Genomic DNA, 25,379 nt, shown 5'->3' with positions numbered 1-25,379 from the left:
TTAAAATAGTGCATAGTAGATATTAATAAATATGTTGAAAGAACAGAGCAATTACAATAGCTAACACTTATTAAGCATCTTCTATATTTCAGATAATGTGCTAAATACCATACTTACATGATCATGTTTAATTCTTGCACAACTTTCGAGATTGGATTTATTATTCTTTATTTTTTTGCATGTGGAAACTGAGGGAGAGAGAATTAGGTAACTTCTCTGATGTTATAAAACCAAGTGATGAAGCCACCTGACTGCAGAACTTACATTTTTAATCGTTCTGTCACATATTATAGCATACTGCATTTTTACTGTAGTTTAAGTATGTAAATTCTGATGAAGAAAAAGGAGTAAATCCCATTGGGTAGAGGAACAGTGGAGGGTCGAGACCTTGAGACAAGTGGAAGGAGTTAAGAAACAGTGCAGTATGGATGGAGGCAAGTTAGGTCTTCAACTCTGCTCAGAGCTACCATTTTCCCTATCCTGTAGTCCCACCAAACAGGGAAGGGAAATTAGCCTGTGCATTTTAAGGCTGCCAAGTCTTTGCCATTCATTTTTTTCGTATCTGGAAAGCCTGCCCCATTTCTTAGCCTGGTCAATTCTCATTTAGGTCCAAACCGCCTCCCTGGATGACAGTCACCTTGCACTATCAGCCTCCCTAGCTAGAACATGAGTTCAGTGAGGACAGGGACTGTGTCTTATTTATTACAATACTACTACCTGGGAAATAGGGGCCGAAATAAATATTTACTGAATGAGTCTGCAAAGCAAGGGGGGTATCAAAAGAATCCCCGAGAACCTTCGGGACATGGGACTTTAATAACGTGTGCTGGATTAGAATGAGTTGGCACTCAGGACAGAAAACAAGAGGGATGTTGATTTCTTTTGGCTAAAGGAACCAGGACTTAGGAGTGTCTCCTGGTGACCCAAGAGTAGGGCACGCACCTTGAGCTGCATATCCTGAGACACAGTACAGGGTAGACTTGGGCCCTTGGGGAAATCAAGGCCCTGCTGACTTAGCCCAACACGGCTGCACTGATGTCTCGTCCTGTGGGGTATCAAGCTTAAAGGTCACCATGAAGACCAGATGGAGAGAGAAACATGGGAGGGGTTGCGGGATGTGGCCTCTTAAGGTTTTTGCTTGAGTTTCACTGAAGACAGTCTGGCGCTGTCATCTGGCACTAAATTTAGTCTGTTTTACTGAATGTCTGAAAAGTGCCAAAGATAGAAAGCTGCTTTGTGATTGCAAAGGCAGCTAAGCGTTTATTCATGCTCATGTGCTGGCCAAGTTAATTTCCATATTGCTGAGTGCACGAATTGAAAGCACTTCCCTTCAGCACAGCTGTTTCCACAGGCACCTTTCAAATGCTGAATCCTCAGTCACTACCCTTGCAGTGATGTCAGAAATAGAAAACGATTTAAACTTTTATTCTTATTGCAGCTGAAGAGTGTTGGGGAAGAAAGTTTTGTGGTTGCCTCTCTCAGGCATGGTTGGAAAATGGGTGTCCTGATTACTTGTTTAATCTGTTTATCACTTTTTTAAAAATCACAAGGCAATACCCAGCCTTAAATCATGTAATTTAATCTGTCTTTAATGATTTTAAAGGCATTCAGGATCTTCTACAGCCTATTAAGAAAGGCTAACAATCATCAGTATTACCTTTTATGATTGTTTTATGAACACTGACAATACTTGTCAATAGATTTTCAATTAATAGAATGACAGCTTTAACTGATGCTAGACCAAAACTGTACTCACATTTCAATCACTGAGAGCTGGAGTTGCTGTTTCTTGTTAGATGTTTCTCAGCTACGGTTGTTTGTTTATTTGTTTAGCACCAGCAGGTCTGATAGCAATGGCAATTTTTAAGAAAAGAAAAAATTAGCTGGGAGAAAGGTAGTGTATGAGCTCTCACTCAGTGCTTCTCAAACTGTAATTTGCATGTCAATCACTTGTTTAAAATGCAGATTTAAATTCAGTACGTCTATGGGAGGCCTGAGATTCTGCACTTGCACAGATGAGGCTATCACTGCTGCTGGACCATAAGCCCAACTTGAGTAGCCACATTTCAGGACACCAGGCTGCCTCGAAAAACTGGGATTTGACTTGACAAACTCTGAGGGCAAAACCAGGACTAATGGGTGGGAACTACAAAGCCCTGGATTCCAGCTCTGCCTAAAGGATGGGTTGTCTTACTATCTAATGAGTGCTATGAAAAATAACAAAAACGACATGGCTGCTCTATGAAAGTCTCTGGAGTGTTCCGTCAGAGGCTGTGGCCACTTGGCAGAGGCACCACAGAGAAGATTCCAAGACTGGCAGGGAGTTTAGAACAAGTGAGCTATGAGATCCTTTCTAAATCTTCTATCATAAACTCATGTCGGACTAAACAGCAGCATTTGCGTTAGCCCTATAACCTCGGGTACAATTCCTGACTTTGGAATCTAAGTGAGAAAATTAAAGAAAGCAGGAGACTGAGGAATGAAGCTCCCACTTGGGTTCTGATGGCTACATGGGAGTAGCAGTCACTACCTGCCACTGTCATCGTCCCTTCTTTCCCTTCACACAGAGATGTAGCTCTCCAATCTCACGCCAGGGCTAGGGAAGTGAATATCCAGATGATTCAGGCCCCAGAATGTTTCAAGTCTTATAACTTGGCTAGCCACAGACCAAAAACACTGGTGCCTTCATTACTTAGATAATGGGAGAATATTCACAGAGTCTTTGTGGTGAACCCTTGAGAAAGGTAAGGAAAAGCAGTCCTTGCCAGCAGCTGATACTGACAACAGGGAGACAAAACCCTGTGGGCTGCCAGTTCTGTCGGTGGCTCCACCTGAGGTCATTCCCATCCTGAGTTTCCAAAGAGAAAAACGCATTCCAACTGTATTGACCACAGATGGATTTATAGTTAAAACAGCATTAATAAAAACACTTCAATGCATGTATGACTTTTTCCACACTGTTGACTACTCACTCAGCATTTATGGCTACAATTACTTTGGCATGTTTTTAGGCCCTTCAGATATATTTGGAAATCATTAATATTTGTTAAATATTCCCCTAATTGTATCAAGCCCCGTAAAGCTACAAACAGCATCTTCTATGCATTTTTCTCTCCTCCTAATGCTCTGTTCGGAAAGCAGGTCTCTTGAACTATTAAAGATGAAAACACCCAGCCCATAAATGTCACTCCTCTCTGGCCATGCAGCCCACTGGGGTGGTGACGGGGTTTTTATAGTTGCTATTGTGGTAGTGATTATAGTTACAAAAGTGACAACTACTATTTTTTTAATATGATGTACCTTGTGGTGATTCTATAATGAAACTATTATTATCCTCATTTTACAGATGAGAAAATTGAAACTCCAAATTAGTTTGTGCAAGATCACAAACTATTAAGAGGCAGAACCCATTTGCAGACTGAGTCTGGAGATCCCACGCAGAACCTTGCAGCTGAGTGTCCACTTTGGACAAGATCACCTAGAAGCACACTAGCACTTAGCTGAGTCCATCCAGGGCCACCTACTGACCCTCCCCTACCAGTCCTGCCTCTCACCCCCACTACTCTCTCCCCTAGCGGAACAAGTCTGTCTTTTGTTCCAGGGGCATGTTTCTGCCCTCCATATGCTTGTGGCTTAGTCAATAAAGACAAGATAGCTCTGTCCACCCAAGTGACTCAAGGGTCTCTTCTGGGCTTTTCTCTTCCCTTCAAAGTATACCATAATGATTGGCTTTCCTGTACCATCATGGAATATTTAAGTCTCAGAGTGTGACAAAGAATGAGGAAGTCATTTACCCAGCTCTTTCATTTAGAGATGAGAAATCTACACTGAGTGATTTGTTTGGGGCCACAAAAATGAGTGAGGGGCTTCTGAGGACCAGGACCCAGGTCTTTTGACTCCAACTCATGAGCACATACCATGTGTGGAGGGGAGAAAAACTCCAAAACAGGCTCCTATGTGAATGGGACTGGGGCCAGAGGTGAGACATTTTTCCTTTTTATATCACCCAGGACTGTTTTAATATTTTACCTTTATTACCTTTTAATTAAAAAAAAAACTTTCAGTGACATGTCACAGAGCCCTGCCCTTTGGTGTCTGAGCACAGAAGAGAATCACAGACTCTACACTCAGATATAATACTTTTGTATGCCAACTACAGGGCATTCACGATTCTTCAAGGAGACCCACTGCTTTGCTGGACGGCACCAGCTGAGAACAGTGTTCTCTCTTACACAGTGCTCAAAACTATTTTTTCAGAGCTAATTGAAATTTGCAATCAAAGTAGAGATACATTCTGACTAATCAACACATGCATGACTTAGAATCACAGGAGTAGGTGGCAGAAGTTTAGCACAATAAACTCTTCTTTATCTTGATCCAAATCAGAAGTGTATTATTTTCACAGTGCTACACAACAACTGGCTCTCATAATGAGAACCTAGCGACAATGTTAAGATCTCAGAGAACTTTACAAATCAAAGAAGGAATGACTTTAGTGCTAAGTATGTTATAGTCTAATTTGTAATGGAGCTTCCTCTTTAATAGGGTGGTCCCTGCTCAAAGGTCCAAAGCTCATCATCAGGAACTAGAGATACAAAGACGTAAAATCAAGTGCTGGCTCTCAAGAATCTAACTTACATTACAAATGTTAATAAAAGGGATACCACAATGTTGAAAATTTGTAAATGTCAAATGGGAGATTGACACAAACCTGCTGCAGGAGCTCAGACAGGCATAATCTCCAAGGCCTAGATCCACCTGAGCTGGGACTTCCAGAAAAATTGACACACAGTAAGCAGCAGGGTGTCTTAGATTCTTGAGGCCAACTTGATGAGCAGTCACAAACTTTGGTGGCTGAAATAAACAGATACTTATTTTCTAGCAGTTCTGGAGGCCAGAGGTCCAAAATCAAAGCGTTGGCAGGTCCACGCTCCCTCTGGAGGATCTCAAGGGGATTCATTCATTCCTTGCCTCTCCTAGTTTCTGGGGGCTGCCAGCATTCCATGGCATACCTTGGCTTGTAGCTGTATCACTCCTATCTCTGCCTCCACCATCACATCACCTTTTCCTCTATGTCTGTCTTCTCCCCAACGTGTTTCTTATAAGGACATCTGTCAGTGAATTTAGGGCCCACCTGGATAATCTGAGATGCCCTCCTCATCTCAAATCTTTAAATTAATTACATATGTAAAGATCCTTTTTCCAAATGTGGTAACATTCATAGGTTCCAGCATTAGGATGTGGACACATCTTGTTCTTTTAAAACAATGTATATATCTATAGGGTACATGTGCAATTTTCTTACATACACAGTTTGCATAGTGGGCAAGTCAGGGTTTTTAGGGTATCCATCACCATGTACATTGTATTCATTACCTAATTTCTCGTCCTCCTCCTCCTTCCCCCACCCTCACCCTCTGGGTCTCCGTTATCTAGATCATTCCACTCTCTATGTCCACCCGAACACATTTTTTAGCACGCACTTATGTGAACATGTGATATTTGTCTTTCTGTGCCTGGCTTACTTCACTTAAGATAATGACCTGGTCCAGTTCCATCCGTGTTGCTGCAAAATACACGATTTCACTCTTTTTGATGGCTCAACAGTATTCCATTGTGTGTACATATCATATTTTCCTTATCCATTCAATCATTGACGGAAACAGGTTAATTTTATATCTCTGATATTGTAAATACTGCTGCAATAAAAATATGAGTGCAGGTACCTTTTAGATATATGTATTTCTTTTCCTTTGGTTAGATACCCAGTAGATCATATGGTAGTTCTTCTTTCAGTTCTTTGAGAAATTTCCATACTGTTTTCCGATGAGGCTGTACTGATTTACATTCCCACTGACAATGTGAAAGAGTTCCCTTTCTTCTGCATCTTCACCACCATGTTGTTCTTTGTCTTTGTATTAATAGTCACTTGACTGATACAAGATGGTATCTCATTGTGGTTTTGATTTGCATTTCCCTGATGATTAATTATGTTGAACATTTTTTCATATACCTGTTGGCCACTTGTATGTCTTCTTTTGAAAAATATCTACTCATGTCCTTTGCTTGTTTTTTAATGAGATTATTTGTTTTTTGTTGTTGTGGTTGAGCTGTTTGAGTTTCTTGTATATTTTGGATATTAGTTCCCTGTTGGATGCATAGTTTGCAAATATTTTCTCCCATTTTGCAGGTTGTCTGTACACTGTTTATTGTTTCTTTTGCTGTGCAGTAACTTTTTAGTTTAATTAAGTAGGAAGTGAACATGTTTTCTGATGATTCAACTCACTACACAGGGCACCAGGGACCACTGGGCCAAGATGTGCCAGGAATGTGATTCATCTGAAGTAGGAACAGAGAGGAGGTGATTTAGATGGTGATGTGGGCTTGTGTACAGATGCAGTGGAAAACACAGCTGAACTCGATGGTAGGGCCAGGGTGTAGGTTTTAGAGCAATGTCAGATGACACTAGGGAAGTATTCTGTTGTGCCTCTGTCCTACTTCTTACACTGTCACTTCTGGACCTTTAGTTTTTTCATATTATCAAATTACTGAAGTAGACTTTCCCGTCCCCAGGAAAGAGCTGTTGAATCGGTCAGTTTAGTTTACATTTGCATCAACAGCTTCTTGAGAACATTCCATTACCTTGTACAGCTGCTACGCTGTGCTCTCAATCGGAGCATCTGGGCCACGGTTCTGCCTTCCTGCATCTTAAATGTGCCCACTCCCAACCATGAATAAATATATTTATTTTCTTAAGGCATTCCATGTAGTTTTCATCAAAGTAATATTTCTAAATCTCACCCAAATATATTTGCTGTGATTATTATTACAGAATTGCAGAACAATACAGACAGTTCAGTAACTTTCCAGAAGTGTTTTAAGAGTTCAGTTTCTCATGATCTTCAGAGTGCGGAATGCAGCTGACAGTCTGTCATCTGTGGATGTGGAGAGGAACAAAGAAGTCCTGACAACTCAAATATGTCATTTGAGCCGATACTTTAACCTTTTCTGATATCAAATGTTTGTTTGTTTCTTATAAGACTTACTCAGAGTGGGAATATATAGAGAACTCAGTCTTATTTCTCCAGACTTCCTACCTTTTAGGTATGTCATAACCATAGGAGTGGCTAAAAGGTCAGCAGTAAGGAGGAGAAGTAACAGGCCCAGAAAATGAGAATCTAGAAAACTGTAAGAAATATATAGTTAATTATTTTTCTCAGTGGGGTCCACTAGAAAAAAAAAAAAAAAAAAACCAGCTCCAGGCAAATGGCGATCCTAAGGCTACTTCAATCATCCATGTTCCTCTTGGCCCTGCATTCATAAAGATGTGAGCTGATGGAGGCTTGTTTAAATAACAACCATTTGTACATAAAGCATGAAACTTGAATAAACTTCTGAAGAAGACTTCTAGCATCTAAAGAAACCCAGTGCTCTCCAAATAGTTGGTTGCCTGGTCCCCTACCATTTATTAGCCATGAGACTCCGAACAAATCAGTTAGTACCTCTGGGCCGTATTTCCTTTCCACAGTGGGGGAAACATTACAGACCTCACTGAGTTGTGTTGAGACTCCAAAGGGTAGCATGAAAGGATATTATGAGCTGTGAAGATGCTATCAGAGAATTTTCACTTCGAGTGTCCCATGCTGAGTCTTCCTCTGACAGCAGCCTAGACACAAGCCAAGCTGCCTGCCCCTGTACTGTGCCACCCTCCTCCCAGCTGGAAAGAAGCAGGGAAGCAGCTGTGACACTGCCTAAGGGCTCCTGGGACTCCACTGCTCACAAAAGGCTATGCTTATTTGTCAAACACTTACATAGCACTTCCTACTACATGCTCTCCTCAAACTAAGCAATTTACACCTAATAAGAAAACAAGGCACAGAGAGGGTATTAACTTTGAGATCAAACAGCTTATAAACAGCTGGAGATTCAAACACTGGCCATCTGGCTCCAGAGTTCATGCTCACTGCCTCTCCTCTTCTATGATCATCATAGAACAATGTGAGACAACCACGATGTTTCCAAGGTCCCTCCTCCTTGACTGGACTGTCTTGTGGTGTTTATTCAGCCTGTACTGAATACTGAAATAAATTTAGAGATACTAAATCTTAGTATCTCTAAAGACATTATGAAATTAAAAGAAATAAATGGGGCTGGGGGCGGTGGCTCACACTTGTAATCCCAGCACTTTGGGAGGCCAAAGAGAGTAGATCACCTGAAGGCATGGTGGCACTACAGGAGCACACCTGTAGTCCCAGTTAGGAGGCTGAGGCAGGAGAATCGCTTGAACCCAGGAGGCAGAGGTTGCAGTGAGCCGAGATTGCGGCACTGTATTCCAGCATAGGCAACAGAGTGAGACTCCGTCTCAAAAAGAGAAGGAAATGGGACTAAGCATTTTTAATACCCAGACAGCTGAAATAACACCTGGACTTTAAAGTGTTAATTCTCTTTTCCCTCCTTGGCAAATTCTTCCCTATTCCACTCACCTGTTTTATGAGTTCCGGCCCTGAGCCCAGCCAGGCTGGGCTCCCTGGAGTGCAGCATAATCTAATACCCTGCATAAATAAGCTCTCATCAGGTGACCCTAGGAGAGTTCAAGTCACTGTAGATTAGCAGGGTGACAAGACTGAATTGCATAATTGTATGGAAACTTACCTAGCAATAGATCTCTCCATTTCAAAACCTCTGCAATCATGAGTGAAGCACTTGTCAATTATTTTGTCAGGATTTACTCTCTATTGCTAAGTTCTATGCCAAATGCTAATAATACACTTTAAAAATGAATAGAGGCTGTGCTTTCTTTATAACCCATAGTCTTTCCAGTCAGAGTTGATTTCTTATTTATGATGAACTGTTCAGCTTTCCTGTCCTTCATAGCTTCGTATATCCCTGCTCAGGGCCTTTTAATAACAGGCTCTCAATAGATATTGGTTGAAGAAATAAAACTCAAGGCTATAGGACTCTTTTGATAAAGACAAAGCATATTCAGTCATCTTTATCAAGCTAATCTGGTCTCTGGAATGTGTTACTTTGAAAGTTCTAGAAAGGAAATATAAGGGGGCAGTGGGAAAAAGATAAGAGGAAACTGCAATTACTCATATTTTACACATTTTAAAATAGCAATTCTCCCTCCCACTTAGATACTCCTTAACCCACTTAATGTATCTACAAGACTTTGTGAATGGTAATCTTTCTACTGAGCAACTGCATGAATGAATGATTAATTCTAACCCTAACCTAATTCTGAGCAACTGCATGAATGAATGATTAAATTCATTCATTAATTTAATCTACATTTACTGAACGTTTCCCATGTGCTAGTCTAGATGCTTCTTATTTACTGTTTCATTTAGTTCTCAAAAGTAAGCAAAATTATCCAAACTTCACAGCTAAAAAGCTGAGACCCAGAACGTGTTAAAAAACATGGCAAGGTTATCCAGCAGGCAAAAAGCAAAGCCGGTGAGAACACGCATCAGTTTCTAGAGCCAGCATCTTTACTTTTGTTCCAGACGTTCAATAGAGTAGTTTCTTCACAGACCGCAGGTATAGAAGAACATTTATGGATGCTATCATTTGCCAGAATAAAATCAATGGGGAAGCCCTTCTTCATTTTATTATAGATCCTCACAACTGTCACTGGAGCAGGGGAGCTTAAGAATCTGTGGGCTTTTTGCTCCCGCATGTTCTCCATGTATACCTGGCCATACATTCTCACCTGCCCCAATAGAAGGATATTTGTTGCTGGTTTTCAATAAATTCAATCCGAGGATTTGTATCTTCTAACGTGCGAAGCCCTGTCCTAGGTGCTATGAGAAATAAAAGGATGTATACACAGGACCCAGTACTTAAAGAACCATACACTTTTTTAACCAATGAAGCAACTGAAAGAGGAGAGACAATGGCAGTGTTAAGCATGGTATTAGCCAAGCTCAAGGTTCCAAACCAGAACATGTGTGAAGGCCTCTCTCAAATCCTGTCGAGGGGCCTGGTAGAACTGGGCTGTTCTACTCCTCTGTTCCTAGTCTCTCATGAATCAACACTGATCAGCCTTTCACCCCCAGGACTGCAAGGAACCATCTGACAATGACACCAATGACCTCCACAAACCACGGTCATTTTCAGGCATTTTATTTGACCTATCAGCAGCCATTTAAAAACAAGTTAATTAAAGCATAGCAATTCACATTTACTTTGTAAATGATCTACAATGAGCAAATCTTGTTTCTATAAAAATCATTTTAAAATCTTAAAGCAATAAAAAAAAAAATTATTGCTAAGGAAATGACATAATTCAAAAGGGTAGTAAGGCTTTATATGATCATTCTAGCTAAAGGAATAGTGGAGCCAAAACCTGGGATGAGGAAGAACATTGAAGATCCACTTAGAACTCTACAAATAATAGGGTATGATTAAGACAGTCAGGAGGGACCAACAACTTTTTTTTTTTTTTTTAAATAAGCAGGGTGCCTTTAGTTCCTACAAGAAAAGTAGATTCCTCTAGAGTGAAGGCATGATATGTGAAAAGTGATCTACTTCAAAAAGAACCAATTCTGCAGAGTGTCAGGGTTCTTGAAACAAGGTCATGTGAGTTCTGCTTCCAGAACTGGCCAAAGTAAAGGCAGCTTATCTGTAATTATACCAGTTTCTTGAATTTACAGAGGACTTTTCTCCAAAGACTTTCAATGTCTTTTAGCCACTGAAAACACTCAATGTTCTCTTACTGCATTCCAGGGGAAAAGGCGGGAGGAGAGTTTTTCCTCCATTTTACGAATGGAGAACTGAGACAACCTACGGTTACCTGAAGTTCATCCAATAACACATTTAAAGATTGCAACAGAGAGCTCTTGATTTCAACTCCTCTCTGTCACTAAGGGGTGACAAACACAATGCCCATGCTGTGCTCTCCCTGCCTTATGCCCAGAAGTCACAGCTAAAAATATGGCAATCTTTCCCCTGAATGCAGACTCAGCTGCAAAGTCCTTCTTAACACAATGCTCTGTGCAGCTATTACCAAGAGATAGATGCTGGCATAGGGGGCGAGAGGGGAAAATCACTTACCACCCAAGCAAGGGCACGGCTTAGCAGAATGGGGTAAGAATTCATCAACTGTTTTGACTTGTTTTAGGTATAGGTTATGCCTAAAGATGTCAAATGTAGCCCAATTATTAAACATTCTATTGTATTCTTCACAAAAGCATTTTGTTAATGTGTGGAGTAAGGCACTTTTTACTTTAAAAGTATATATTCACATGTACAGTGTATATTTTAGTGGGCTTTTGTACAACACTAATAAGGTATGAGTGGACACATGTATGATCCTGTAAAAGTTCCTGGGAGAAAAAAAGCTAGAACTATTCACTATGAGCATTTAGGACTTTCACAAATAAGAATGAAGGTCAAATTAATGTTAACTATAATGATAAAAACATACGTCTACATTTACTCAGCACCTATCCTGAGTCTGACCCTGGAATAAGTACTTATTTTTCATCCTTACCACAATGCTATGAGAAAAGAACTATTATTATTCCAATTTTATTGATGAAAAAACTGAGGCTTGGAGAGTTTAAGGTCATAGAACCAATTAATGGGTGGACCCAAGATTGGAGAGTTAATGTTCTAATCACTATGCATACCTTTCTCCTCAAATTATCTTGAAGAGATTTTATTGACAGGTTGTTTTCATACTGGCAAAGTGAGGCTTACTGTTTTTAAAATCTCAGGAGCCCCAACATTTAAGTTAAAAGATGATAGACCCCTCCTCCTAGGGTTTTTATGGCCCTAAGTTGTACATTTTGTCTTAGGTCAGATGTAAAAATGAAAACACCTAGGTCTCAATCATTTTCTCCTTCAAGGAAGCAAGCTCTTTTAACATAGATATATAGGTAGGAGAGTATCAATACATAAACACATAGCTCCATGAGATTTTATATGAATAGGTCTGAGATAGGAAGACCAGGTTCAAGTTTAAGTTCAGTTCAAGAAACAAGGACAAGAGAAAATTCAGCTCCAGAAAGTGAAAGAAAGCTAGTGTGGCTGGAGTACAGAGCCTCTCAAGGGCACCTGGCAATACTGGATGAGAATTTAAGTAAAAATGACTTTAAAAAACCATGTCTTCCAGCTAAGATGGTGTTTTAAGTTCATACATTTAGTGCCCCTTCCCTATTGCCACTCTCACTCCAAATACGGCAAAAACATACAAAATGTCACCCTCACTCCAAATATGGCAAAAATATACAAAGTTATAAGCACGTAGGGCTCTTTTTCGTCTGTGCGATAAAAAACAAGATTAAATATTTCCAAAGAAAATGTGGTACATACACACTTATGCAGTGGACTACTATTCAGCCTTAAAAAAGAAAGAAATCTTGTCATTTGCAATCACATGGATGAACCCAGAGGACATTATGCTAAGTGAAATAAACCAAGCACAGAAAGAAAAATACTGCATGATTTCACTTACATGTGGAATCTAAAAAAGTCACACTTAGAGAAACAGATGATAGAATGGTAAGTTCTGGGGATCTAATGTAACACCATGGCGACTACAGTTAATAATACTGCATTATTTACTTGAAATTGGCTATAAGAGTAGATCTTAAATGTTCTTACCACACATACACACAAAAATAACTATGGGGGGTGATGGGTATATTAATTAGCTTGATAATGGGTAATCACTTCCCAATGCGTACATGTATCAAAACATCACATTATACACCATAAATATATACAACTTTCATTTGTCATTTATTACCTCAACAAACCTGAAAAAAGAGAATAATGTGGCAAAAAAAGATTAAATATCTCCATGGATCAGAACCAAACAGAAATGTAAAGTATACTGTAGACAGAGGTGTCCATTAGCCTGTTTCTGTGGGCTAATGGGGTGAAAAATGTCATCAGGAAAAGGCTGGGACTTGAGCCAGGCTCACCGCTGGAAATCTGAAACTGTAGAGGGGGAAGCCCCCACACTACAATGAAAGAGAGCTTTAAAAATCTGCTTGCCCAGGGAGAGGTGAGGAGGGAGACATAGCCTCACAGCCAGGCACTGGGCTATGCTATCTGGGGCCTGGTGCTGGGTCCCAGGTATTCCATCATCATCACGGAACAGCAGGCCCTTGCTGCAAATATTTGACTTGACTCTGCACTGGGGTGCTGAGAGGTAGGAAGTTGGCAACAGCAAATCCCTAGATGGGTCAGGATGAGTGCAGAGAAAGAATACATGGGAAGCAATCTCTAGATGAAGCTCTAAGCTGCAATTCCAAAGCACGTGAGAAAAGCTAGCACTAAGAAAAATGACCAATAAAATCAATATCAGATGTATCCCCTTAAGATGAAAGGAAAAGAGCAATTTGAAAATGACTTTAAATTGGTGTTTGAAATACAAGTAGGTATTTGCACAGATTATCTTTAGTTATATTTCATATTCCTCTAATTAAATTTCTTACTATGTAAATCTTGAAGTTTTTAGTGTTTAAGTGGTACTCTTCAGTGACGTGACTGGAAACACAGTGTCATCCTTATATTTAGCAACCGACAGACCATCGGAGATGGCTGTGTGCCCTAAGGGAGGAGAGCTTCAAAGGTTCCTGCACCTCTGCAGCACCTTTAAAGACTGAAGCACAATCTTGGGCCAGTTTGCGAAGGCAGAGTGGGTATGGGGGGCCAAGATGGACCACATGGATGGAAACACTAAGCATACCCTGGGACAGAACACCTTTCTTCGACAGAAGGATGAGAAAGCAGATGGACTAAGAAAATGACCTCTGGAAATCAAACACTGGCTTTATAACTATAGGCTGAAGTTGAAATAAACTTATTAAATTCTCCACTTTCTCTGCCACAGAGGAAATAGAAGTGTCTCCATTTATAAAGCCACATTATATGCATATTAAAGCAGGAGACCCTAAATATAAAAGATGACCATTTGATGAATGACTGACTGACCAAGCATTCCAAGTCAGAAAAAAGTTGAGGCTTCAAGCACATTCCTCTTACCCTTTATGATGTAACTTCCAAAAAAGCTTTGTGAAAACCCAGGCAATTCCAAATAACACACTGAAAAAAGTTTTTGTAGTATTTGATCTGAGAATTTCATTGTACTGTTCCAATTCCTATGGTGTAATCACCACCTGCTACTTAAAGGAATCATGTTCTCCCCCTTTATCAAAGAAGGACATAACAATCCCTGGGTGTAAGGAAGATGGCGCAGGTAGGGGATATACCACATGCTGTTTTAACCCCAACCCGAGTTTTGGCTTAGGGAGAAAAATACTCCTGTGGAAAGCTGACAAAGAGGACAAGCACAGTGACCCTCATGAAAACAGAACTCCAGGGAGCCATGATGCATTAGCCAATGACTAATTTTAGTCTTTTCTTTTTTTTTTTTAATCCCAGAAGGAACCAACGACAGTGCTGACAAAATTCTCCTTCTTAACCCCTCAGGGGAGACCCTGGAGGGCTTCCCAAATGTCAGACCTGTGGCAAAATCTAAGTTTCCTGGAATCACAGATTCATGGGTGGCAAAGCTCCTTATCCCAGGCAACGCTCAGTCTGAGAGACCCCTGATGATGTGTCATAAATGTGTAGATGTGACTGAGGTGGGAGTTGTTTAATTGCTGCTTCTAATTCTGGAACCAAAGACTCTGGGTGATTTCTCAGGCCAGCACTTCCTATGAGGAAAAGGAAATGCCAACAGAGCCAGCAGGTTTTGAAAAGGCTCACAGACCACTTTGGTCATAAATTCAGCTTTCTGACAGCTCATTCTCTCGTCACCTAACTGCTGGGGGAAGAATTATAATGATTAATGTGCATTTACTGCCACTGATCTAAAACCAGCAATTTCTGCCAACAAAGATTCATTAGAAAGGACACCAAGAAACAACATATAATTACCCGACAGTTATTTAGGAGTTAATTATTCAGTTCTTTGTTTCAATTCTTTCTTCCTCCTACTTAATTCCTTTGGACAATTTTTCTGTAGATTAGGTTCCCTCATCCATTACAGATATTAAAGCAGGTGAGACTCAAAGCTACTAACAGGGCAATCTGTGGTTACAAGCTGCCATAAAAGGTGTGATGAAGGGAAGAAAGTTGGGGTGGATATTATAATTACTGGAAAAATGATGGATGTTTTTTTGTTTTGCTTAGCAGGATATAAAGCAAAGTGTGGGCTCTGAAGCCAAACAGACTGAGCTTTGGTTCTTTCTTCGCTCCTTACTAGCTGTGTGTCCTTGGGCAAGTAACCTGGTCAGTCTGAGTCAGCTTCCTCATGGGGAAAATGGAGATGTTAATATCTACACCGGAGGACAGTTGCAAGAATTAAACAAAATTACATGAAGAACCAAATGCAGTTCTTCCCACCTGGTAGGCACACATTATTAAAATTATACAGAATTTACTCTCCTCACACAGTCAAGAGATAACCAAAAGTAAATGCTCTTAAACTGAGAAGTAGGATTTCCCAAGTAAATGTGTGCATTTTAACCAGCAAACTTGATGGCTTATATTTGCATATTAAATTTTGCATGAGTTAAACTTTACCTGTCGACTTCCTTGCTTGGAAGAGCAGCTACTTGTGCTCCTTGAAGGTGACACCAATTTTTGGGACACACCAAGGTTCTTCTCATCACTCATCATGAACAGCAAGTCACTTGGCCTCAAGACAGTCAAAATGCCATCAGATGACAAGGGAGCCGAGAGTATGGAAGTCCCCAGTGGCAGGTGGTTTAGCTCTTATCCAAAGTGTTTAAAAAACATTTTGGGTGACCCAAAGGAAACCCTAAAACCTAAAAAAGAGAAATTAGAAAGAAGGTCAGAGGCATCAGATATCATCTCTAATTTGCCACAAATTGTCTGCAAGTGGCTTAAACATACTACAGATTACAGAGTCATGATGTTTAGCTATAGCAGGGGCCCAGAAGGAAAAGAAGCTTTACACCATTCTCTTGTTGGGAATTTTGTATAGGTGGTTTTTCATGTAGCTTTGCAATACAGCAGGCTTAAGAACATCAATATAGAAATTTGAGTCCAGACACATATAAAATCAGTGCTATAAAAAAATCTTAAAACACAGTAAGACACCAGTTCACATCCACTGTGATAGCTATAATAATAATTTTTTTAATGGGAAATAACCAGTGTTGGAAAGAGTGTGGAGAAATTGGAACCCTCAGACGTTGCTGGTGGAAATGTAAAATGGCTGGTGTAAATGTAAAATGTAAAATTCCACCATGGGGTGGAAAACAGTTTGGTAGCTGTTCTATTTCTCAAAAATTTAAACACAGAATTATCATATGATCCAGTAATTCCAATCCTAGGTATAGATCCAAAAGAAGTGAAAACAGGTGCTCAAAAAGTTGTAGACCCATGTTCACAGCAATGTTATTCATGATAGTCAAAGGTGGAAAGAACCCAAATGTCTATCAACTGATGAATGGATAAACAAAATCCGGTATATATACACAATGGAATATTATTCAGATATTAAAAGGAATGAAGTACTGATACATGCTATAACATCAATGCACCTTGACAACATTAGGCTACGTCAAATAACCCAGACACAAATAAACAAACATTGTATGTTTCCATATGAAATATCCAAAGTTGGCAAATCCATAGAGACAGAAGGCCAATAATTAGTGGTTACCGGGGGGAGAGTAGGGCGATTGCTTAAGGGCTACAGAGTTTCTTTTTGGTGTGATAAGAATGTTCTGGAACTAGGCCGGGCTCAGGGGCTCGGGGGCTTATGGCCCTCCCCTTCATCTAAATCACAGAGGCCACCAAATCCAACAGGTATCCAACAGGTAATCCCAACGCTTTGGGAGGCTGAGGTGGGCGGATTACCTGAGGTCAGGATTTCGAAATCAGCCTGGCCAACATGGCGAAACTCTGTCTCTACTAAAAATACAAAAATTAGCCAGGCATGGTAGTGGGTTCCTGTAATCCCAGCTACTCAGGAGGCTGAGGCAGGAGAATCGCTTGAACCTGGGTGGGTGGAGGCTGCAGTGAGCAAAAATCACGCCACTCCACTCCAGCCTGGGTGACAGAGCAAGACTCTTGACTCAAAAGAAACAAAAAAAAGAAGAAAGTTCTGGAACTAGCTAGCAGTGATGGGTGTACAACACTGTGAATGTACTAAATGTCACTAAATTGTACATTTGAAGATGGTTAAAAATGTGAATTTTATGTGTATTTTATTACAACTTTTTAAAAGTTCTTCCTGGTTTTTTGGTAGTAGGGTAGAGGATTTGTTCTCCCAAAGGTTTTTGGAAAAATCTTTAAAAACTACAACATGATATGACAAATAACTGTGGGGGGTAAAGTAGAATTTTCCATATCATCTATGAGCATATTTAAAGAAAAGGGATGATCATTCATTGAGTATATACAAATTACTGCCCAGCACTATAGTAAGGATTCCCACAAGCATTGTCTCATTTAATCAACAGCATGATGGAAGTGGAGTATCATCACTATTTTATGGAGAAGAAAACTGAGTCTCTAAGAGATTAGGGAACTTGCCCAATCACATAGCTGCCAAGAGGCTTAATTAGTTTTTCCCAGCCCCTTAACTACGTTGCTGGAAATGAGCACATCCCTCCCTGGTGACCAGGTCAGATGATAACAGCTGTTGCTCCATCTCTGAGACCTAAGAGACCTGGGGAGCTGGACTAAAAACGATCAGGAGGGAGGTATCAAACTCTGAAGAGGCAAAATCTCATTCCCTCCTATAGCAGAGTATCCATTTCCAAGATGGCACAGTGTCTGTGATGGGGAAGGAGACTGAGAAGGGTGGCGGGGGGCTGGGGGGACGCCCTCTACAAGCACTCAGCTGGACTGCCACCTGCAGCTCTTTGGGAGTCTTGCCCTGATGGAGGGGTTTCTAGTTCTCAAAGAGGACAAATGTGGGCCTAGAATCACTGGCTTCTCCCACAGCCCTGGGTTAAGAGTAACTAACATGTTTAGTTTTGGCTTCAGAAAACCAGGACTTTATTTAATACACTAAGTTCAAGTAAATTCTACAGCTTTCCTAAGCATGTTAACATAAAAAATAAATATCCAACCCATTCCGTTATTAATGTTCACATAGTCTAATTATAAAAAGAAGAGTATCATATATTTGTCTAGGAACCAGCTAGTTAACTATGATATCAAACTTGGCTAATTATCATATACTCTTTCTTATGCCTTCATTAACACTTAGTTCTTTAAAAATAAAAAAGAGTATGTTAAAGCAATAAGCTAAAATCAAAACAATGAAAAGAAATACAAAATCTCAGAAAATGAAATTAAGGTGCCCAGAGCCATAGAGCTCAATTCCCATGTTACTTTTAGATAACTCCCCAAATCTCTTTATTCATTTAGTATTGGATCCAATAATAAGTAAGACTAAAAGCAAACCAGCACTAGCCTCTTCATAAAGTTAGCCTTACTTATGGGGGCATGACGAGGTGTACCTGAAGTCAGAAGCAAATGCAGTCTAAAAAGTACCAAGAGAGTACTGTAAAGATATATTAATAGTTTGTGGAAAAGCAGAGTTGGCTGTTGCTGTTTGAAAAAGAGAAAAAAAATTAAAAACATGATGGGAGCCCCATGATGAAGTGTGTGTCTGTGCTTGGGGAGGGGAGGGGGCGGCCGCTCCCTGCTGCTATGGCAACCGATTCCACAGTAGATTAGGAATACTAGCGGAGGGTTTGTGTGTGTGTGTACAAGCTTTGTTTTTGTTTTTTCTTTAAGGCTGAGGTTCTGTTAAACGAGAGTCTGGGATGAGAGGGGTGTGTGTGCCATGTAAAGGGAGAGAAACGTGGGCAATAAATGAAAGTCACAGGAATTCTACAATGGCCAAAGCAGAAACACCACAACTCTGTCCTAGAGGCAGCTGATACGGAGTCATCTTTATCTCTTTGTCCTGCAGAATTTTACCTGGGAGGCAACAGCCAGGGCTTACTAGGCCAAATCCAATAACTATCAAAGTTGGCACTTGGAGCTAAGGGCTCTGCCAACATGACCCCCTGGTGATCCTTACCCCTGTCTCCTTTCCCCTTCTGGGAAAGAAAAGAGAGGGGACCCGTAGCCCCTCCCATGCCCTACTCCAGGGTGGAGTCTGGGATTGTTGCCCAGGGAAAAAGATCTAATTCATTCCCCAGAACCTTCCTGCCTAGCCTCATCAGGAATTTGGTTAAAGCCACCAAAAGCGGCCTAAAAAGTAAAAGAAGTCAAATTCCAAGAGAAGGATATATAGTCGCATGCCACATCATGGGGTTTCAGTCAGTGACAGCCCACATATACGCTGGTAGTCCCATAAGACTATAATTCTGTATTTTCACTGTACTTTCTCTATGTTTATTACACAAGTCCTTACATTGTATTACTGCTGCCTGCAGTATTCAGGAGAGTATCACGTTGTACAGGTTTTGTAGCCTGGGAGCAGTAAGCCGTACCACATAGCCCAGGTGTGTAGCAGACTCTGCTATCCAGGTTTGCTAGGTATACTCTATGATGTTCCCACAACAAAGATGAAATTGCCTAATGTCACATTTCTCACAGTGTTTTCTATCGTAAGCGATGCATGACTCTACTTAAAACAGGGAAGAATAATGAAAGAAGGCAGCAGTAGCCCAAGACTAAAGTATCCCAGGTGCCAAGATGGTCACTTGGATGGAGGCAACTACTGTGTCCACTCTAGGGGACACCACAGGGATGGGCTGGGGTCACCAAAGAGGAGGCCTTGGCAGGACAGGGCATATGAAAGACCCCTGAGTGCTTTCACTCCCCCCGGGAGACCCTTCCATGGAAAACCTCTAATTCAAAGGGTTTATGGGTTTGAACAACATATGATAATTTCCCTGCTCACAGACTGTGAATAATTTAAGGGCAAACATTTATTTCCACTTTATTTTGTACTGAGAAATAACAGATATACTAAAAGGCACAAATCTTAAGTGCACATACAGAATGTTATGCTTGCAAATACTCAAATAATCATCAGCTGGATAAAAAAAAAAACAGAACATTTACAACCTGCCAAGAAGGCTTCTTGGTCCCCTGGAGTTGATCTTTTTGCAGACTCCTGTCCCAGAGTAAATCTCTCCTGCAAGTACTTGTCAACATACCTTAAGGATGGAGAGCTAGGACTTCCTCCGCTTACAGGAACAGGTTTTATGGCTACTTTGGCGCATTCTGCCTAATGTCAGTATTTGATGTGTGACAGAATTCAGTCTGGGATCTGCTTTTGTTTCAACAAACTACCTGGTGGTAAGGTTGAGAAGGAGAGAACTTATGGCCCTCCCCTTCATCTAAATCACAGAGGCCACCAAATCCAACAGGTATCAAACACCAGATGCACTTGGGTCAGTTCAAAAATGCCCTGTTTGTGCCTCTGAGATGAGCTTCATCGTCTCTCACCACTGCCACCCACCTTTGAGAAGCTGATGGGTCAGGACTGTGTGAAACGCTAGTGTTTTGGTGAAAAGTCAAATGGACATATGACATGCAAACATAAGCTGTCCTGGGGCTTCCATTGGGAAAAGAGAACTCTGATTTCTACCCAGAATGGGGAAGAATAAATGATCAATGTACTGTCAAGTATTTTGGCAACAAAGGCTGATTTTAAGACTCATGTTACTAGGTTTGACTTAGAAAAGATGACACAATTTGGGAAAAGATGTAAAGGTGACATTACACACAATATACGTGCGCTGGAAGGAGTCAGACCTAGGTTTGAATTGGTTTTCCTTATTACAAACTCTGTGCACCTTGACAAATGTATTAAGCTCTCTGATTTCTATTTTTTCCTGTAAAAAGTGAGGAATAATAATAGCCACCTCAGAAAATTAGAAGGATTTGGCCACATGCAGTGGCTCACGCCTATAATTGCAGCAATTTAGGAGGTGGACGCGACTGGATTACTTGAGGTCAGGAGTTCAAGACCAGCCTGGCCAACATGGTAAAACCCCATCTCTACTAAAAATACCAAAATTAGCAGAGCATGGTGGTGCACGTCTGTAGTCTCAGCTACTCAGGAGACTGAGGCAGGAGAACTGCTTGAACCTGGGAGGCAGAGGTTGCAGTGAACTGAGATTGCACCACTGCACTCCAGCCTGAGAGGGAGGGAGGGAAAGGAGGGAAGGGCGGAAGGAAGGGAGGGAGGGAAGGAGAGAAGGAAGGAGAGAAGGAAGGAAAATTAGAAGGATTAAATAAGAAAACGAGGATACAATGTCTGGCTTTAGAATAGAATAGACACTCAACAGATGTAAAAGCTCATTGCCTCCTCTCTCCTGGCTTCCTGAAAGTGGCAGGTGGAGCACAAGATAAGAAGCTCTACCCCTCCTTCAACTACAAACAAATAAAGATGGCAGAATCTTAAAACGTGTGTCCTTCAACATATTAACATCTCCCAAAATCCGTAACGCGAGTGTGAACAGACTAGTGTTAAATCATTAAAGCAGTGTGCTTACTTTGGAAGAAGACATAAATGCAGAAAGATAAAAGCCACAGAATTCATCACCACTAGCTCTCCAAAAAAGCAATATTATCTGGTAGACTGCAAAGAGTGGCATATAACACAGCTACTTATTAATCCATTAGGCCTGGGGGTCTGCACTCAGACCCTTGGCCATGTTTTGCTTGAGAAACAGACTTTGCTTCCATAGTTGGAAACGACTTTCATGAAGGCCAGATGGCGTGTAATTCCAAATAGTTTGCAATTTCCCAGTAAAATATATAAAGAAATTATGTCCTGGATTAATACTAGAAATTTTTAAAGTGGGATATCTATTTCTGGTCTTCAGTAAAATAAAATTATTCAAATCCTAGATATGCATCTTTTTACAAATGGTACCCTCTGAAACATCCTGATTTCAAAAATGTTACATGGTCAAAAGCAGGGCTTTGGTTACTTGGCTTTAAGTACAACAGACCAGAGATTCAGCATCAGAAGTTTCTGGAAGCAGGTTCTAATCACAACTTCAGATACCAATTGGTGATCCTGGACCTCTAAAGTGCTGTCCATGTGTCCGAACTATCTGAACCGCTGGTCTGATCCAAGGGCACCAATACCTGACTGTTTCTGGGAGATGAGTACTAAGGCTCAGTGTCCACATAAGTCACTTCCTTAAAGTCAAACAATTCCTCCACAAACCTTTTTTTTTTTTTGGTATCTTATTCTGACTTTTGGCAAGACAGGAGTCAAGAGGCCTAAAGACTCAAATGCTTACTCTGGCACATTCAAACAGAGTATCCATTTCTATTCCCTGCTCCATCCATGGCCTTCACAATCCACTTCTTCAGGGGAGATCAGATTGCTCAGAGCCCAATCCAGCAAATGAAATGCACCTGGATGCATATTTGAAGTGTGCAGTTTCCATGAGACAAAAAGCTGGACAACGGTATCTGGCTGTCAGTTTACGCTGGAAACATCTATTTGTCATCACTGAGTAAACAAAACAACAAGTGCTATAACATCAGTCATTAGACAGAATTATGGAGCCTAATAATGAATTCTAGCCCAACCTCTGGCTTAAACAAAGCAAGAACTCCTTCTATAACACAGCGAGATCATCACTGCTTGACCACTTTCTGTGATAGAAACAAGGCACTCCATTTCACTTTTTTTTTTAATCTATTCTAGACAGTTTGTCATTATTTAGAGCTGAAATAATGACTCACTATAATTTCACACACTGCTCCTAGATTTGCCCTTGGTAACTACATAGAACAAGACAGAACATTTTTTTAACCATAACCTACCATCCCCACATCCCACCCAGCAAATCTTTTCTTCTCTTGACTAAACAGCCTCATTGTCATCATCATCCATTTCTAATGGGACAAGGATCAAGAGCCCTTGGGATTCCAGATGTTCAACTCTGATCACCCTTCAATTTGTGCTTCTCTAACAATGATGCCCAGATTTAAAGACAAGCTCCAGGTGTGGTCTGGACAGAGCAGAAGAGAAGGCAATGACAACCTTCCTGGCCTCAACCACACTGCAACTGTTAATACTGCTGGATTTGCCTTAGCTTTAGGGGAACCCGCATCTCTTTCCAGCTCTCAGTATTCTTACTGGGACTGTCAGGTCACAGGGATTTTTGAGAAGCTGGGCTTCCTTCTTTCTGAAGTGGACTCCTCTACTTCCTTTAACTAAAATTCAGGACTTGACTGTTCTATTATTATTACCAACATTGTAATCATTACTAAATTATCTCATGTTAATTTTGACCCATGTCAAGATATTTCTGGAGACCAATCGTCATTGGCTGACTTCTTTGTCATGGCATACACAGATTGCACAGGCATATGAATTCTATACTCACCAAAGTAAATTATACTTGGAGATTTACTAACAAGAAGAGCACCAAGGACATGGAGGTCTCTGCAGCCTGACATTAATTTGTTTGTTAATTAGCATTTCTGCATACAAATTTGCCAACCCACTGTAAAAACCCATAACTGTACAATCACCTACAATTTCTCAAAGTGTGCAGATCCACCTTTTTCAAAGTCTTCTGGATCTTACTTAAAATGCAGATTTTGCTCCATTTTAGATGAGTTGAATCAGAATTTCTATCTAGGGACAGGCCTGATAATCTCCATGTTTAACACATACCCTAGGTGTTTTCTGCTTACATTAAAGTTTCAGAACATAACTGACTTGGCCTGTAGCTTTCAACCCATCTTATTTGACTCTGAGCCAATCCTTCCATTTGTGTACGTGTGATGTGGCAGAGGGTAGGAAGCTAAAACCCTCTTTTATTATCATCATCGTAGTCCTGTGGGTTTTAAAGAATGGCCCTCAGACTCGCAGTATCAGTATCACCTGGGACCTTGTTAGGAATGCAAAATCTCCGACCCTACCACAGACCTACAAAATCAGGAACTGAGAGTGGGACCCAGGGATCTGTTTTTCACAAGTTCTCCAAGTGACCTGAATGCACAAGTCCAAGACCCACTGCCACAGGCTAATATTACATCCATGGCATAGAATGTTTAGGCCTCTGGTATACAGAAGGTCCTCGAGTAATGTTGTTTTATTTTTGTTATTTAGAAGTTTGGTGATATTTTTTGTGACCAGAAATATGCCCCAGGAAATATGCCATTGTTTTTATCAATTAGCCTATGATAAAATTAGCTTCATATATATTGTTTCACTTGAAGTCACAGTTTCCAAGAACTTATCAATGAGATACATGAGGACTTACTGTAAATCTGTCAGTGATTGGAGTAGACTCTGAGTTCTTTTCTGACAAAAATTTTGTCCGACTGCTTAGCTACTCCTTAATCAAGGGATGGCAAGTACCAGATACATGTGCTTCCAGACTTCACTCCCACACTTCGTCATCATGGCAAAATTCCTCAAACAGCTCTCCAGAAAACTAAAAGACAGAGTTGGCCGGCCGGGCATGGTGGCTCATGCCTGTAATCCCAGGACTTTGGGAGGCCAAGGTAGGTGTATCGCTTTTGCTCACGAGTTCAATACCAGCCTGGGCAACATGGCAAAACCCCGTCTTTACAAAAAATATTAGGTTGGTGTGAAAGTAAGCGTGGATTTTGCCATTGGCACCAACCTAATACAAAAATTAGCTGGGCATGCTTGTGCACATCTGTAGTACCAGCTACTGGGGAGGCTGAAGTGGGAGGATGACTTGAGTCTGGGAAGCGGAGGTTGCAGTGAGCCGAGATTTTGCCACTGCACTGCATTCCAGCCTGGGCGACAGAGTCAGATCTTGTCTCAAAAAGAAAAAAAAGGAAAGAGAGAGACGGCCAGGTGCAGTGGCTCATGCCTGTAATCCTAGCGCTTTGGGAGGCTAAGGCGGGCAGATCACGAGGTCAGGAGTTCAAGGCAGCCTGGCCAACATGGAGAAACCCCGTCTCTACTAAAAATACAAAAATTAGCTGGGCGCGGTAGCAGGCTCCTGTAATCCCAGCTACTTGGGAGGCTGAGGCAGGAGAACTGCTTGAACCCAGGAGGTGGAGGTTGCAGTGAGCCATGATGGCGCCACTATACTCCAGCCTGGGTGACAGAGCAAGACTACATCTAGGAAAAAAAAAAAAGAGAGAGAGAGAGAGACCGAGTTGGTAAGACAGATCTATGCTGCTAAGACACATCGCCTTATCCTGATTAAGAGCCATGATTTCACAGGACATTAGCTGCAACCTGGTCATCAAGATCAACACATACGGACCTGGCCTTGATCCTCAACATAAAACACCCATGCACCAGGCTCTTGCCAAACATTATAACTTTGAACTATGTACTGTCCAGACTTTATCATTCAGTGGATCACACTCGGAGCGCATACTAAAATTATGTGAGAAACTTTAAAAAATGCTAATAAACAGACCCTATCCTAGGTCTATTATGTTGAAATTTCTGG

At 41.0% G+C, this 25,379-nt stretch overlaps 1 protein-coding gene across 6 annotated transcripts in view; it reads right to left on the bottom strand.

Moving 5' to 3' along the window:
* OSBPL3 (oxysterol binding protein like 3) overlaps positions 1-25,379 on the bottom strand; it is a 184,354-nt gene that overhangs the window by 80,900 nt on the left and 78,075 nt on the right. For 5 of the 6 annotated variants that reach the window (XR_003306769.2, XM_026447522.2, XM_026447523.2 and 2 more), the window contains exon 2: positions 15,544-15,788. Coding sequence is in view for 4 of the 6 variants with exons in the window: in XM_026447522.2 (XP_026303307.1) it covers positions 15,544-15,639 (96 nt within the window). In the remaining 2 variants the exon portion in view is untranslated. Of the gene's footprint in view, positions 1-1,756; positions 1,845-15,543; positions 15,789-25,379 lie in introns of all 6 variants that reach the window. The other variant, XM_026447525.2, reaches the window with a different exon arrangement.

This window comes from Piliocolobus tephrosceles, chromosome 8, assembly GCF_002776525.5.
Source record: "Piliocolobus tephrosceles isolate RC106 chromosome 8, ASM277652v3, whole genome shotgun sequence".
Taxonomy (NCBI): Eukaryota; Metazoa; Chordata; class Mammalia; order Primates; family Cercopithecidae; genus Piliocolobus; species Piliocolobus tephrosceles.
Note: the sequence above shows the minus strand (reverse complement) of the source record. Positions and strands in the feature narration are given on the sequence as shown.